At 47.5% G+C, this 16994-nt stretch overlaps 1 protein-coding gene across 1 annotated transcript in view; it reads left to right on the top strand.

Annotated features, from left to right (window-relative positions):
* Nucleotides 1–16994, top strand: part of COPB1 (COPI coat complex subunit beta 1) — an 821662-nt gene that overhangs the window by 580799 nt on the left and 223869 nt on the right. Inside the window, exon 15 of the mRNA XM_069623734.1 lies at nucleotides 7737–7964. Coding sequence (XP_069479835.1) covers nucleotides 7737–7964 — 228 coding nt within the window. The remainder of the gene's footprint in view (nucleotides 1–7736; nucleotides 7965–16994) is intronic.

Raw genomic sequence — 16994 nt, 5'->3', positions numbered from 1 at the left:
ATTGCATATTTGATGGGTTATTTTCACATTCAATCCCCATATCTGTGAGAGCTGTCTGTCATTCTAGAGAATTTTATCAATTTTAATAATAACAGTTTGGACTAATAATTTCTAATTCAGTACATATCTGGGCAATTATTACTGGAGCATGAATATACAATCTTAGACTTGCAGCATTAATAGTTTTGCTACAATTAGGGTTTTCCTGTAACTTTGGCTCCTTAGGTTGCACAGGGTTCATTAATGTCTTCAACGCAAGGGCCTAAAATTAGATTAACATCCACCAATTTTTAGATGTATCCTTCAGGTTGCACAGTTAAAGAGTTTCAAACTTAATCACAAATACGGATTTAAACACCAAAAGTTCTGAGCTGTTTTTTTTTCTCTTTGTAACTTGCTTTCAACAGGCAACAGCTGTCGCATTCCCTTTGATGAAGGAGGTGTGTCGCCTTCCTTGAGAGGGAAGCTCCCCTGTAGAGATCAGTAGGCAGCTTGCCATTGTCCTTGGCTCAGCCAGAGACGAAGGTTTGCTGTACTCTTTGTTGTCAATATGCGGGAACCATTAAGGCTTCCTTTAGCAAGGGAGTGTCAACTGAAGTGTCATCTTTCCCAGGCTGGTCACTGTTAGGTCAGAATTAAGTATTTACTTAACTCCTATACTGGGTTGCTTTAAAGGGTCTTTCATTTAACACATATACAAATAAGCACAGTTTACACGGGATTTGAACATTAACAGAATTAAACCCTTCACAAACATGCTGGTAAATAGGCAAATTTTGCTATTTCTTCAGGAAAAAGAAACACATTTAAAATGGGTTATTTGCATCTTATTTTCTTATGTAGCACACATATTCAACTCAGCATTATTCTGTCTTTGAGTGCTGGAAATTGCCTGCAATCTAGAAGTAAGTATTCAGCTTATGCTTGGAGCTTTCTCTGCACAGCTGAAATTGATATGTTGCCATTTTTATCTGCATTTTTCCAGTGTAACTTAAAACAGATAGTTGCTGGACTGGTGTTTCATAAAATACATTTCTCAGCTGCTGTCCCTCAGTGAGGCCCGGTTTTCTCTGGCTGCACTGGATGATCTTTGGTTTCAGCACACTTTTCATTTCAAGAGTTCACTTGGATAATGACTGAAATTTGCACCAAAACAGCACTTTGAAGGTGGCAATTGATTGGGAAAACTGCATTTTAAAGGCAATTTCGGATTTCAGCCCACTTCTGTAGACTTGCTTCATGTGATAGGTAACAGCACCCACTGACATTCAGTGAGTCCTGTTCTTACACCAACTTTGACTGTGTGTGGCAGGGGTGTGCAGCCTTTTTGTGATTTATGAACATTGCGCAGTTTTGCAGATGTGGTTAGTGCATCCATTTTTGGCTGTTTTCTTCCCCCATTGGCAGAGGGGTGTAGTGGGGCGCATTGGCATGGGTAAAAATATCCCACATACTGTTATATGTACTGAGAAGGCCTCATGAACTGGACACAGGCAAGAGATGTATAGTTTTGGCTATAAACTTTAGTTAATTGAAAATAAGGTTGGGGGAAAAGGCCGACCTTGCCCTATTCTAAGGGGAATTTTCCCTACCTAACAAAACTAAGGAAAGTCATTGTCAGGATGTCCAAATTAAAGGTTCTGTCTGTGTCCAAACCTAACCTGGCCCTCGCTTAATACCTGGAATAATGTGCGCAGGTTTAAATATCTAAATTGTAAGTGTTCAATAACTGTTCAGAGCTTCTCACAGTTCTGGGCTTGCAACTGGGTTCTATTTCCCACACTTCAAGACAGTTCACGATTCCGAGGGATTCCCTTCCCCAAGCTTCAAGACAGTTTGCAATGCAAAGGGGTTCCCTTCCCCATGCTTTCAAGTCTCTCAACTTTGTCAAAACACAGATCTCACTGATAAGCTCCAGCTCCTCTGATTTGGTTACTTTTCACCGGTTTCACAAAGGTTAATTTCACAAGATTCACAAAGCAAAAGTTCCTTGACTTGAAACACAAAACTTCCTTTATATTCAACCATGGTTTTCTCTGTCGTTATTTCACTGGTTTTCCAATAGGTATGTGTTCTCGCGCCAAGGCACAGTTGTCAGACCACACGGTCTACCCATTACAGGTTACACAACAGATGCACCTTACTTGACACTTCTCATCAGTTCCTTGTATACACGGTACCATTGCTTTGCCACCTTTCATCTGTTATTGCTTTCATGCATTCATATGGCCTTTGCCAATGTTTATTCCCACAACTCATAAAGTTCCTTCCTACATTTAGGAAATGCTATTTTCTGGAAAGTCCCCTTTCCATTTCTCATGTGGTCTTTAAATGGTTTCACATTTGCTCTTTAATATCTTCCCTTTAATTTGGTATTCCAAAAGTAAGTGCTTTTATTCAAATTGGTATTCAAAAGTACTGGCTTTCATTCATATCAGTGTTAAAATAAAATGGTCCTAAGTTTGAGAGCCTGTTTGCCGTGCCTTGTGTCCCCCTTTTCTAGTCTGACTCACCAGTTGTTGCGCACAGTGATGAAGCGAGGCTTCCGACTGCCACAATCCCCTTCTCTCGTGCAGCACCTCACTTTTCATCAGCAGCAGCTCTCCGCGGCTTTGTGTCTGCACCGATGCATCTCTTGAAGCCCGGGCCTCGTTCCGAAGCTCTGCCTGGTCAGGACTGCTTCCTCTCTGCAGTCTGCCAGATGCTTCCAGCTTCCCTTAGCTCCGCTGCACTCTGCATACACTCTGCATCTGTCTGGTGGTCTTGAGTGCTTCTTCTGCCGCACCGCCTTCCAATAAAGGTCTGTGCTCCCCAGCTGATGTCATTGTCTCTGTTCATGTCCGTTTTAAACCTCCTGCCAGGTTGATTAGTCCAAAAATGACTAAACCGCTCAACTACCTGTTAGGGAGTTCTGCATTGCTCTTGCTTGCCTCCTCGCCCTACTACTTAACTGGTGGATTTTAGTAGGTGGCTCACTGAGCAAATAGTGAAGGGAATGACAATCCCCTACAACGGCTTGGGAAAGGGAAGGTTCATTATGAAAGTGAAAAGGGGGATACTATCAAAAGCGGACCGTGAGACAGTTGTGAAAGAAGGCATGTAACCAATGTTAATAGTGGCACTGATCGACTTCCACTAGCGGATTTCAATGAGCATCCAGCCATTTGCCCCATATGTTTTTGAATTTGCGGGGGCAGCCCCGTGCGTTATAGATCCGGTGTTCTGAGGCTGCACATCTGTCTAATTCATTACTCCAACGGTTCAGGCACAGTGGATCGGCAGAGCCCCTTTTAGCGGCAATAAGTCTTTTGCCTGCCCCCAACGCAAGTGTCAGAAACATTTTCCCATATTTAGACAGTTGTACCCCCCCCCCAGATGCCTAAGAGTACCATTTTGGGGTCTCTAGGGATTGGCGTCACCAGGGCAGCAGAGATCATGTCAATACAGTTCTCCCAGAAGGTCTGTACCACCCGGCAGTTCCATCTAGTGCATGTCTCGTCCTCTAACCCCCCCCCCCCCTCAATCTGGCCATTGCGGTACGTGAATGATATGAGCGATGAATGATTCTCAATTGTATTAGTCTCAGTTTCGATTCTATACCGATTTCTCTAGGGGACATTAACGCATCTACCCAGTCTTCTGGTTCCAGTTGGCCTACATCTCTTTCCCACTTTGCTTTGAGCCCATCTAGCTGCGTGACCCCGAAGGAGTTAAGGGCCTGGTAGAGTGGAGGTAACTTTAGGGGGGGATGCGTTGCTGGAGGATATTGGTCTCGATGGGAGAGCAGGGGGGGTATGTTTGTCGTATCAGGGAATTGGGTGCGAATGGCGTGGGCAAGCTAAGCATGTCGAAACTGGTCCATGGGTTCCAGGTCAAATTGCTCTTGCATGGTCTCAAAGTCCAAGAGGTGGCCCCTTGTATCACATGTGCTAGTGTGTGTATTCCTTTTGCGAGCCAGTGCTGTTAAGTTCTTTTAAAACCCTCCAATGCAAAGTAAATGAACCCTTTCCTGGGGGAAAGGCAAAAGCACAAAGTCAGAGGTGAGAAGTGTCTCTCAGGGAGCCAGGACAGTCAGTGTTAGTTGAAGAAAGCCTGGGGTAGCTGAAGATCTTCCAGGCAGGTAAGTCAAAGTCTTGGACAATGTTTTTAGAAAGGTTTGTAGAAATAAGATTCACTTGAAGGGCCACAAGCTGGGAGGCTTGTGAGGGGCAAAGATGCAAGCAACTCTGCAAGGTTAACCGAGACAAGTCTCAACTGAGAACAAGTAAGGCTACACCACAAGAGGTAAGTTCTCTTAGACTGTACAGTACCTTTGGTTATTGGTTAGAAGAAATGGTTCCAGCTGGCTTCTGTTCCTGTACAGCTCTGCAGATCCTGGTATTCCTATGCCTCAGTCGTGGGGACAAGAGGGAGGACGTCTGGGGACTCCTACACTGCAATGGGAAGGTCTGTGGCAGCAATGGGCAAACTTCAATTCGGTGTTTCAGCTCCTCGCATATGACTGCAAATAGCAACACAGTGGTTCTCGGATGCCACTTCAGACTTTCCTTGCGTTTGGGTTCCAGCAATCTGTTGAGGTGGCTCCGGCTTGGTCAGTCTTGGTTCAGAGAAGTCCGGAGGACCTTCCTGGCGCTCGGGTCCGACTTAAAAGCAGCACACACAATCTGGTGTGCCTCTCCCTGGCACTTCGGTTCCAGCAGCAGTGGAAGTGCAGCCAGTTCCGAGAGGATGTCCAAACGAGTTCACTTTGGAGTTTATTGGTCCCACAAACTCAAGGGGAGAAGTCGTCCTTGCTGGGCTTCTCTAGTCAAAACTAATTCGGAGCTTCAGCACAGCAGCAGGGCTTCACCGTGCAAATCAACGGTCCAGGAGTTGCAGCAGGCGTCTCTTCCAAGTTCTTCTTCGGATTCCTTTGACCAGTGGTCGACTCTGCCTTCCAAGCCATTAAGCCTCGCCTTTTATGCAGGTTTCTCCCATTCATTCCAGCCTATCCGTCAATCGCACAGCAGGGTGGCTGTCCTTGCCGGACAGCCAGCCGGCCAATCACCTTAGAGTGCATTCCTGTAACCAAGGGGATTATGCCCAGAGAGTTTCGGGCACCTCCCTCACTCCCTGTCCCTGCCAGACCTACTGGAGCCAGAGGCGGGCTTCACTCATGAATTCCGCCAAAGACCAAACGAACAACGGGACCAAACCTGGTTTGGTGCACAGAGTAAATCTCAAGAAGGACCTTTCCAGCAAGAAATGGCGAAAAAAGAAGACAAGGGCCATTTTGACAAAACGTGCACCCTTGGGTGCATTACTGCACCCTATGGTAAGATAGTGTGTGCTGGGTCTAGAAAGTTACAAAATGTAAGTAAAGTCAATTTCATTTCACTGCTCTTGGAAACAGTAGTTTTACCAAGAGAAGGTATTTAAACCTTTGGGAAATCTAAGAGACTTCCTTGTGTCACTACACTGAAGGTGTTTTAAAGATGATGCCTATGGAGTTTGTCAGACTCCAAAGTCAAAAGAAACACATAGAACCCGTTTCCCACTGTCTCATGTATTTTTCTGTGATTTGGACTCACTCTCTACAGGTTAGAAATTAAAAGCCCTAAAGTCCAGCTAAAGAGGTAAGGTAGAAGGGAATTAGCACATTTCTGAGAATTCTCCCTAGCAGCCCTAGATCAACCCCATCATTCCCTTCTCCTTCCTTTGACCCCCTTTCCTCTTCCACCATGCAGACCCCTGCCCACTCTGCCCCCACCCATCTGGGATTCTATCTAGAGGTTTGCATCCCTAGCACTCCCCCTGCCTCCCGCGCTCCTTCCAACTCTCCAAAACCAACCCACCCTACCTGCTCTCTTGCATCCTCATCAACACCAGATCTGTCGTCAAGAAAAAAAACATATCATTTTCAACTTTATCTCCTCTGTGAACCAGACATCCTCTTGATCACTGAAAGCTTGTTCTCTGACGACTTATGAACCTGTCGCACATGAGGCTTTCCCCTCCGAGCTGGGGGGGTTAGCCATCCTCCACAAATAACACCTCAGTCTTACACTCTTGAGAAACAGCCCTACTCCTTTACAGACCTCCAGGCTACAATAGAAATGTTGCAGACTCCCTTAGTGACCCTATGGCAGATATCCTACTGTTGCACCCCTCCCTCACCATACTAGGGGATTTCAGCATTTGGCTTTGTCCCTTCCAACCCTATGACCCTTCCACTCATTGACAACATGGAAGCCCTCAGGATGACCCAACTGATGTCAAACCCCACTCGCATAGCAGGACACACCTGCAACGCTTTATTCAGCTCTACGAACCCGATCGCCACTGTGTGTCCACTAATTTGTACTGATCACTCTGCCATCTTCTCTCTCATGACTGCCACCGCCATGCCTCCTGTCTCACCAGCCCACCCCTTCCTCCAGTGTACCTCTTTGGCACAAAGTCATAATAAACCCAGACCTGCCTGACTCCCTTCTATCCTCCCTCACAAACCTCACTCTCCAAGGAGGACCACCTTCTGTCAACCTTTATGACTGATGGCTCTCTAATGACCTCATCCCAACCAGATCTGCTTGTCACAAGCTAGGCCCTAATCCCAAGTGGTTCATGCCCTCCCTCAAATACCTCAAAACAATTAAACACTGGAGCACACATGGCAGGCCAACCCAGCGCCCCAGACCAGAGCCACTTAAGCCAGACAGATCAGGGCCTGCAGGACAGAAATTAGGAAAGCCAAAAGATCTTTACATGGCAACCGAATAGCCAACTCCCATAACCCTAGTTGGGAATGCCACAGGATCATCGCAGAATTCAAGGCTGTACTCTGCTCTAGCCCCCTCCCACTTCCAAGCACTCTGCAGTGCTTTATCAGACCACTTTTATAACATCGCTATAGAAAGACACCACCAGCATCAAATTAGCAACATTCACCCCCCTCGTCTCCTCCATCCCCTGACTCCTCGCACCCAAACCGCATACCCCCTCCTCTCTTCCTTCTCCGCCATTTCCCATCCAGAATTCCTAAAACTATCCACTACTATACACTAAATACACTAAAATACTAGGCGGGGCGATCCCTGCCCCACCTCTCTCCTAAAGAGCATTCTATCCTCAACCTGTGCAGGCAGCATCGCAAGATCGATAATAAACCATTCACTGACATCAAGCATCTGTCCTGCAGCTTTCAAAACCTCTCGCGTCAAACCTCTACTTAATAAGACCCCCTTTTACCCCTCCTTCCATCCAACTACTGCCCAATCTCAAACACCTGCTCCATTGCCAAACTCGTAGACCGCCCAGCATACACCCAGCTTTGCGCCTTCACAGAATCCAGTTTCCTACTCGACTCTGCCCAGTCTGGGTTCAGGCCCCTCAGAGGAACGGAAACCTCCCAGTCCCCACCTGGGATGACATGGAAAGAACGACAGACTTGGAATGCTTTGCTGCACTTATCCTCCTTGACCTTTTCGCTGCCTTTGACACTGTCAACCACTCCATATTCACAGACAGACTCCACTCTCTAAGCATCAGGGACTCTGCTCTAAGTCATTGTGATCATACACTTTACTGTGCATGTCTGATTGATAAAGTGAGCAATATGCAGATACAATGAAGTCTACATGATGGTTTTTTTACATGCTGATGCCACATATTGAATAGTATTGTGAAGATGCACAATGCTGCACTTAAAGAATATTTCATAATAACCTGTTTTTGTGCACACATTTCCTACCTTCTAGTCTTTTGTTGCTGAGGCCATGCTGCTAATGGCCACAATTCTTCACTTGGGAAAATCATCGCTCCCCAAGAAGCCAATCACAGATGACGACATTGACCGTATCTCTCTCTGCCTGAAGGTTTTGTCAGAGTGTTCCCCTTTGATGAATGACATCTTCAACAAAGAATGCAGACAATCTCTTTCTCACATGCTTTCAGCTAAACTAGAAGAGGAGAAACTCTCTCAGAAGGTGAGTGTTCAATTAAGAACAGCCCATGTTCATGCTTGACCAAAGACAACACATCTGTTAATACATGTTTTGACAAATGGAAATATACTGTATAACAAGCTTGTTGGTCAGAATGCCCCTGCTAAGAAATTGACCTTGGTGCTACATTGTTTTTTTTTTCCAAAGTCTTTTTTTGTTGTTGTTGAAGATTCAGATAAAAAGAAAATGAGTGACGTGGCATAAGACAGTCCTCTTAATTGCCACAACATATAGTTTTTGTATCCAACTGATTTTCTTCAACTAGAATCCTTTAGTAGACAGCTTTTTCACAAACTATACATTCTAATGGATTGCGGCCTCCCAAGTATTCCTCATCTTTGACATTCGTATCTCGCCAGCTTTGCTGCTTGGGAAACATTTTTCTCGGCAGAGTGCGCTGTGCACGATGTTGGCTTAGGTTCTGTTTTTCTGAAAGCTTTTGCTTCGAGTACTAAAGGCGCGCTTCGTTTTTCTTCCGAAAAATGTCTTCATCTTCAACCCCTTTGACCCCAAAGTTGGGATTTAAGAAATGTTACGACTGCGAGTCGAAGATGTCAATAACCGATTCTCACCGTGTCTGCCTGTGTTGTCTGGGTTTCCTGGCACCGTACCAATGACAGCGTATCCTGTCAGTCCATGACAGAAAAAGCTCTCCGGGAACGCAGAGGTAAACTGGTGGGGAGGTAGGCTTCGAAGTCTACTTCGAAGAAGGAAAAGAAGTCCGGGGAGTCTAGAGACTCCACTTGGCATAAAAGATGGAAGAGGTCCCGGTACAGGAGTCAAACGAGGCAGTCTTCATCTTCGAAGAAGGCCGAGAAGTGACGCCATAGATCTCCCTCTTCTTCATCGGATTCCTCTATGGAGGTAATCGGGTGCCAGACTAGGTCGGATTCCCCACGTAAATGGGATGCCGTTAGAGTGGAAATTATGCAGATATTTGAGAATGCGGCCTCAAACCCCCTCAAAAGAATCACGCAAGAGCCATGCCCCGGTTGCTCCTTCGGACGACTCGGGGAAGTGTAAGACTACTTTGTCAAAGCCGAGTAGTAAACCGGCTGTTTGTCGTGATACTCTACCTGACGAAAAGGTGTCGAAGGTATCGACTCTAGAATAGAGTCCATCTCCAATAACGTCGAAAAAGCTTAAATCGTTGTGGCCTTCGACGATTTTGTCGACGCCATCGGTGGTCGACTGAATCTTCGATCCCATCGAAGCCCATACCGGTTCTGGAAAAAACCTTAAAGCCTGTACCAAAAAAATACTTTTTTAAGTCAATGTCCACCATTTATGAATAGGAAGTTGCTTCTGATGAGGAGACTTCATCATTCGGGGTGCAGTATGGCACTCAAAATGTACCCGAAGAGCTCATTGACCCAGAGTTGAGTATGAAAGACCTCTGTGACTCCCTCCAGTCTGCTAGTGGACTTAACACTTCACCAGAGCTGGAGTTTGGCAGGCCCGACCCTTCAGAGCATGCTGATTCAGGTTACAGAAACCTTATGAACAGAGTTACCAAGTATATGGGGTGGAGTAGCATCCCCAGCATATGAGCAGGATGACATGACAGACATCCTAGACCAGTGACCTCAGAAGGACCCAATCTTACCCTTTGTTTATTTGTTAATGCGCACCAAACCCAAGGGTAGCTGGGCGCAACAGTTTACATGAAAACTTAAGCTTGTTACAGTGTTTGGCATGAACATGTACAACACAGTGGCAAAAAGAATGCAGATATATATGAGACTATACACAATCATATGCATATAAAACACAATACAGCGGCAAAAAGCAGATATGTACAAGAATATATACAAGCATGTACCCAGAGGCGGGGCATGTCTTGGGGTGTCCAGGCAGAGGGTGGGTCGTGGCTAAGTAGGAGGGTAGGTGACAGTTGTGTCATTGGCACGCAGCCAGTTGATTATCTTGTGCCTGAATTTCGGGTACGGTTGTTCCGTTCTGAGTTCAAGTGGTAGTTTGTTCCAGCAGTGAGCAGCTTTGACAGGAAAGCTGGATCCTCCCGCGGTGTAACGTTTAAACCTAGGAATCTCTAGTTTGGAGGTGTTAGCCGATCTCGTAGGTCGCATGAAGATTTTCCTGTTGATTTTTTCCATAAGATACGGGGGGCAAGGTTGTTTAGACATTTAGATGTGAGGGATGCTGTTTTGAGTAGGATTCTGTCTGTTATTTTTAACCAGTTAACCTCTTTCCTGGAATTAGTGATGTGCACTCTGTAGGGGATATTTAGTGATGCTCTTAGGGCATTGTTCTGTAGTCTTTGAAGTTTATCGGTGATATATTTGTTGATTCCAGAGTACATGGCATTACAATACTCTAACCTAGACATAAGGGCGTTAGCTAAAGTAATACAGCTGGCACTAGAGAGGTAAGGTCTAGCTGCACGGATGAGTTTGCAGGTGTAGGTAGTGGAGGAGGCGAGGGAGTTGACCTGCTTCTTGAGAGTAAGGGAGGAGTCCAAATAGAATCCAAGGGTTTTAACCACAGACATCACCTTGATAGGGTTGTTATCAATGCTGAAGGATGTGTGGTTTGGGCATAGTTTTTGGATGTTGACTTCAGAGCCTATGATTAGTAGTTCTGTTTTTTTGTCATTCAGGCAGAGGCCGTGTGCGGCCATCCATGCCTGAATGATAGTGTATATCTTGTTCACCAGGGCCAAGTCTGTCTCGTAGTTACCCGAAAGGGGTATAAGGATCTGGGTGTCATCTGCGTAGTTTGTGTAGATGACATCCAGACCGTCCAACTTGTCAAACAAAGGCTTGGTGAAGATATTGTACATGGTGGGGGAGACACAGGATCCATGTGGGACACCGCAGGTTATTTTGATAGGGTCGGCTGAGTTGGTGGTGGAAAAGACTCGCATGGTGCAATTTGCTAAGAAGGATTGGACCCAGGCTATAGCATCTCCGGTGAAGTTGGCGGCAGATTCGAGGTGGTTGCATAAGACTGCATGGTCCACCAGTTCAAACGCAGCTGACAAGTCCAGCAGGAGGAGCAAGGCTGTTTTCCCGTTATCCTTAAGTTCCTCAATTTGTGTCTTGAGGTCTAACAAAGCTGTTTCCGTGCCGTGGAGTGGACAGAGGCCAGATTGCCGTGAGCCAAGCAGGCGGTTAGCCTCCAGGTAGTCCTGGATTTGTATGTAGGCAGCTCTAATATTTTTAGTAGAAAAGGCACTTTGATGATGGGTCTGTAGTTGGTGGGAATGGTGGGTCCAGAGTTTGTTTTTTCAATAGTGGGAGGACCCATGATTCTTTGAGGTTGGTGGGTACCGTATTGGATCTAAAGGAAAAGTTTATAAGCTTGGAAATGAAGGGAGCTAGATCTCTAGCTGCGTCCTTTATTAATTGTGCAGGGCATAGGACGCCCTTAGTTTGAGGGTTTGAGGGAGAGTATTATTTTTTCTGTGTCAATTATGGAAATAGGTTTGAATCTGAATGGAGCAGTGGTCTTATTCTCCTGGGATTGGGGTATACGTTGGGGCAGAGGTGGAAGTGTGGCCTTTTTTTTAGAAATTTTACATTGAAGCAGGCAGATTTTGTTAGCAAGGGCATTTTGTATATTTGTGCACCAGGCTTTGTTTTTGGGAGCATTGTCTATTGGTTGAATGGAGGATTCTAGCTCGCGGAGAATGGTAAAGAGCTCTTTAGTATTAGAGTTAGCTTTTGCAATCCTGTCATTAAAGGTGTTCTAAGGCTTTTCAGAGGAAGTGTGTGAGCAATTGGGAAGCTCCAGAATCTGGGCCTGCTGTGAACAGGAACTTCTCTAAGTAATATAGACCCTCTAATAGCGATCCAGACTATCTCACCAAACATCCTACGCCTGAGAGTTTAGTAGTCCAGGTTGCTACTTCAACTAAACAATCTGCCTATCCCTCTATCCCCCCGGATAGAGACGAAAAGGTTAATGCATGGGCTTGCAAGGGCTTCACATCAGGCAGCATAGCCTTGAAGTCTCTTAACGTTACCTGCACCTTGGCTAGATTTTCTTATACCCTGTGGGACTGTGCTGCCATGTCGGCTGATCACATCCCGGAAGGCGAGGAAAGTGACAGCTTCCTGAATATAGTTAAGGATGGGAAGGAGGCGATGTTGGAGTGTCTCTAATCAGGACTGGATACTGCTGACCACATCAGCAGATCCATGACTGCAAGCACCATACTGCACAGGTTTGCATGGTTGAGGAAGTTGGGGTTTGCACGAGACGTGCAGGCCAAACTGCTCAACATGCCCTTCGGTGGCTCGATGTTGTTCGGCAGCAAGGCAGATGAGTCTGGAGAAGCTGCAGACCTCCAAGGCGGCGGCTAAGTCCCTTAGCGCCTCGATTCGACAACCTCAACACCCCTATTCAGGCTTGTCTTCTTGGAGGAGTCGTTCTTTTTGTTTCTATTCCTCAGTTGGTAGAAGAGGACAGGCCGGACAAAGGGGGCAAAGAAGAGGTTGTTTGCCCCTCAAAATCTAGTATCCCGGTTCAGTGGGAGGATTTTAGACTCTGTATGATGGTGGTGGGAACGCGGCCTTGCCCCCCTCCGCAACACCTAGAAGCGATACCCCAGTCGAAAGACCTGGGAAGCACAAAAGCCGTACATCTTCAGACCCGGCCATTAAACCTCCTCGAGAGCGATCTCATCCCTCGAGTCGAGAGCCTCCAAAAAACATAAAACCAAAGGAAACCTACATAGGTCTGAAGAGCGTGTTTTTGATGCCACTGGTGCCAATTCCGAAAGTGAAGGCATTGATGCTGCAAGTGTCGACCTCCTCGGCACCGCAGGTATCAATTCCTTTTGACATTTCCGTCGAAGCCATCGACTATAACGATGGAGCGATTGACTATTTCTGCGAGTCTATCGAAGTCATCCACGCTTGTGTTGAAACAGTTGACTTCAACGATATCGACTTTTCTGACCCTGTCATGACTTCTATAACACCTACTGCATATGACAAGATCCATACTGGACAAAGGACAATAAGAGGACCTAATTGTCCCTGTCCATCGGGCTTTACAGAGGAGAGTGACTTCCAATTGGGAAATTCCTGAGGTTGTCCCAGCAGTAAATAAGTCTAACGGCCAAATACAGAGCTTCTAGTTCTGACCCTCTGTACCTATCAAAGCATCCTACACCAGAAAGTCTGGTAGTGCAGGCAGCTACTTCCTCAGGTAGACAAAATGCCTATCCCACGATTCCGCAAGATAGGGATGATAAAAGATATGATGCCATGGCCAAGAAGGTTTTCTCGGCCGGCAGTATGGCTTTAAACTCTGCCAATGCTACGTGCACGCTAGCGAGATTTACCCACACCCTTTGGGAGTGTATTTCTATGGCGACTGACCATATCCCTGAAGGGAAAGAACGAGACGGTTTCCTTAAGATTGTCAAGGATGGCAGACTCCATGTGTGAATCCCTCCAGACTGGTCTCTAGACTGTTGACGACATCAGCAGAATTATGGCGGCTAGTACAGTGAGCCGCAGCTTTGCGTGGTTGCAGAAGTCAGGATTTGCCCGAGACGTTCAATCTAGACTGCTCAACATGCCATTTGATGGCACACATCTATTTGGGAATAAAGCTGATGAAGTTTGGAGAAGCTGCACACTTCCAAGGCGGCAGCCAAATCCCTTGGAGCTGCGACAAGGCAAACTCCGAACTGCCCCACAGATGCGCCCTGGAGGAGTAGGCCCATTCGCAATTTTTCTGCATTCGGAAGGGGCAGAGGACAGCCAGCTCAAAGAGGTCAAAGACGATTCCCCCTCGGTGGACGGGGTAGTGGTACTAAGACTGCAACAGCAGGGGCTGCCTAACCTTCAGCCACTGCGTCAGCCGCTCGAAATCCTCTTAGGTCTTCATTCACAAAACTGCAGTCGGAGGCAGGTTGTCACAACACCTGACAAATAGCAGGCTATTACTTCAGATGTTTGGGCATTGGAAACAATTGCCCAAGGTTACTGCCTACCTTTCCTGCAAAAACCTCAGTCATCCACCGGGGAGCAACTCTTTGAACGTTCCAGATAATCTCCTTTTGTAGGAGATTTTAACCCTGCTACAAAAAGGTGCTATATAACCAGTACCTGTAGCGGAGCGGAACAAGGGTTGGTACTTTTAGGGAGAATTCTCATAAATGTGCCAATTCCTCCCACCTTAGAGCCCTCCAGCTCTTTTGCTAAACTTTGGGACTTCAATGTGTTTTTTCTGTGTTTATTTCTTTTGGTTATGGAGTATAATCCACTCCGTAGGCATCATCTTGTCATTTGTGTCACACAGCACCCTCAGTGCAGTGGCACTGGGAAATCGTTTCAGGCTTTCCCAAGGTTTAAATACCTTCTTTGGGATAAACTACTGTTTCCCAGAGTAAGTAAAGTGAAATTGACTTTACTAGTGTCTTTAAATTCCTAGACCCAGCACACCCTATTTAACAATAGAGTGCTGGTGAGGTTACTTAGTTTCTCCAGCATGGGGTCTGGCATGGATTCACATGCTCATGAATATTCCCCGTCGTCAGGCCGTGAATCCTCGGTATAGAAAAAAATCAGTATCAGTTTCGTTTCTGATCTGTCTTTCTTAGTAGTAACCAATCACTGGTCTCTGGGTTATACTGCCCCCAGCCAATGACTGCCCTCTCCCTAAGCCCCGCCTCTGGCAGCCATCCTCAGATTTTTACTGCACGTTCAAGTGTTGGGAGTCCTCGTGCTGTAGCTCTCGAGCTTTTGCTGCGTTTTCACGCTTTTTCAGGAGTTTTTTCTCATTTTTCAGTTAAATAGAGCCTCAAGCTCCACCGTTTCTACATCCGATCAACGGGGATCAGTTTCCGAATTTTCTACGCCCCTCAAGGGTGAAGATTTCGTCAAGTTACACTTTTGGAGGATTCCAGAAGTTCCGAGGCCTACCCCGGACATGGCCCAGGAGAAAGGAAGCTCGACGCCCGGGAAGCTGTTCAGGACCTGCCCTGGATGCCAGCTTCAGAATGTTTTCAAGGAGGATGAGCATTCGTTATGCCTCTACTGTCTCCATGAGGACAAGACGCACACGGAGAAGGACTGTGCGTTTTGTGGGAACATGTCGGAGCGGACCATGAAGGATTGCCACCTCCGTCTCGCCAACTGGCTGGAAGGGACGTGTAACGCTCACCTGACTCCCACGGAGGCGCTGGCCTGGTTCGCGCTGCTGTGACCTCTTCTAAGGTGATGCGCAGGGTTCGGAAGACGGACTGGACCGGGCCCCCCAAATCTGGCTTGTCTGGCTCGCAGAAGTATCCTTCTGTAGGCGAAAATAGGGGATTAACTGTCTGCGGGGTAATGCAATCAGCCTCCCACTTTCCCCTCTCACCCTCCTCGAAACCCTTCTGTGATTCCTCGTAGCGTCTCACCTTAGGGTCTGGAAGGACGAGCTCTCCATCCTGCTTCTGATGCAGGGGCGCGTTGGTATCCAGTTACTTCACTGGATTTTCGGATTGGTGAGAACCAAACTTGCTTGGCTTCCAGGTAAGTTTTTTGATAAGAGGTTCCCCTTGTGTCCATGCATTAATGTACTAATGCTAGTGTCTTTTTCCCCATAGGGGCCGGGGTACGGAATGCCGGGGAACAGGCACCGACCCGAGATGAGAGGTGAAATCCTTGTAGAAATCAGGTAAGTCTTTAATGAGCGTTTTTTGGTAATGTCTTTTCATTCGCTCATTAACGCTGATGTCTCTTTTTCCCCTTAGGGGCCGGGGTCCGGAAATGCCAGGATGCGGCGCGGACCAGAAATGAAGAGGGAATGAATCAACAGGTAAGTCTTAACATGGAGATTTAGCTTTCCTTATTCCCTTCTCTCTCTCACCTTTTGTTCTGGTCTTTTTCTCCCTAGGCGCTGGGGCGTGACTGCGAATCCGGATGATCGCTGCTGAACATGGAGGCGCCCTGTAAAGGTGAGTGGAATGCGGCGCTGCAGCGATCGACGCGATGAGTTTTTAAATAAAAGTCTTCCTTTTCAGGATTGTCGGCGAGATGTCTCCGGGATGAGGATTTAGCAGGTAAGGACTTTTCCTTCTTCTGTTCTGTTCTCTTCTTCTCTTCCTTTGCAGGTGATCCAGGATGCTGGCAGGCGTGGCAGAAGTCAGGATGCAGGAGCAGACACAGTGAGCGTCCAGCTGCTAGATGCAGAACAATGCGAAGCACGTGTGGCTGTTCGGGTGGGGTTTAAATAGCCTTGGAAGAAGTTCCAGGTATGTATCCTTCCCCGACCACGCCCGGATGGTAAATTAGTCCCACAGGTTAAAGTAGTTCCTTTCAGGCCTCAAGGAGGCCGGGATCCTGCAGCATGGTCTGTATCAGGTAAGTGCACCCAAGCACTCCCATAATGAGCCTGGCGCCTATGGTGCCAGGACACTGTCCAAAGGGCCCCTATATGAGGTTGCTGGGTCCTTCCTTGGGGACTGGATGTCCGCTTACGGGGACGCAGGGCTTGAACCGGCTCCCCGGGAGCGGGCATCATGACAGGAAGAGCCCGTCAGGCGAGAAGAAGAAAAAGAAGTCCGAGCGGTCTTCTAAGTCCTGTAAGGGCGTCCCGGCGATGGGGGCCCAACAAAAGGCCAAGCACCGCAAGTCCGCGGGCACCGGGAGCGCCGAACGGTGGGGCTCTTTGGCTGCCAGGCAGGGTGCATCCTCCCCCGCGCCATCAACCACGAGCCAACGCTCTGGCTCAGGTAAGAGGAAGTACGAGAACCCGGCAAAGCTTCTGGAGAGGCCCCGGTTGATCGCGAAGATTCCGGCAGAGGGGGAGCGAGGCTCGGACCCCCCCCCTCTCCTCCCCCCCTCAAAGGTGAAGGCCCCAGGCGTACAGAAGGTGACGATGGCCTTAATTCACCCTGCTAAGACCTCGATTGAGAATGTCGCAGCGGCCCTGGCTCAGCCTGTGGAGGCTACGCCAGTGGAGGCGACCTCAGGACCCAGAGTCTCCCTGCCACCGCGGAGGGAGTCTTCTTTCAGGCCCATTGAGTAGACCCCCACGAAGTCCTCGTTG

Source organism: Ambystoma mexicanum, chromosome 11 (genome assembly GCF_040938575.1).
Source record: "Ambystoma mexicanum isolate Mex_15411 chromosome 11, UKY_AmexF1_1, whole genome shotgun sequence".
NCBI lineage: Eukaryota > Metazoa > Chordata > Amphibia > Caudata > Ambystomatidae > Ambystoma > Ambystoma mexicanum.
This window is presented reverse-complemented; position numbering and strand designations above follow the sequence as displayed.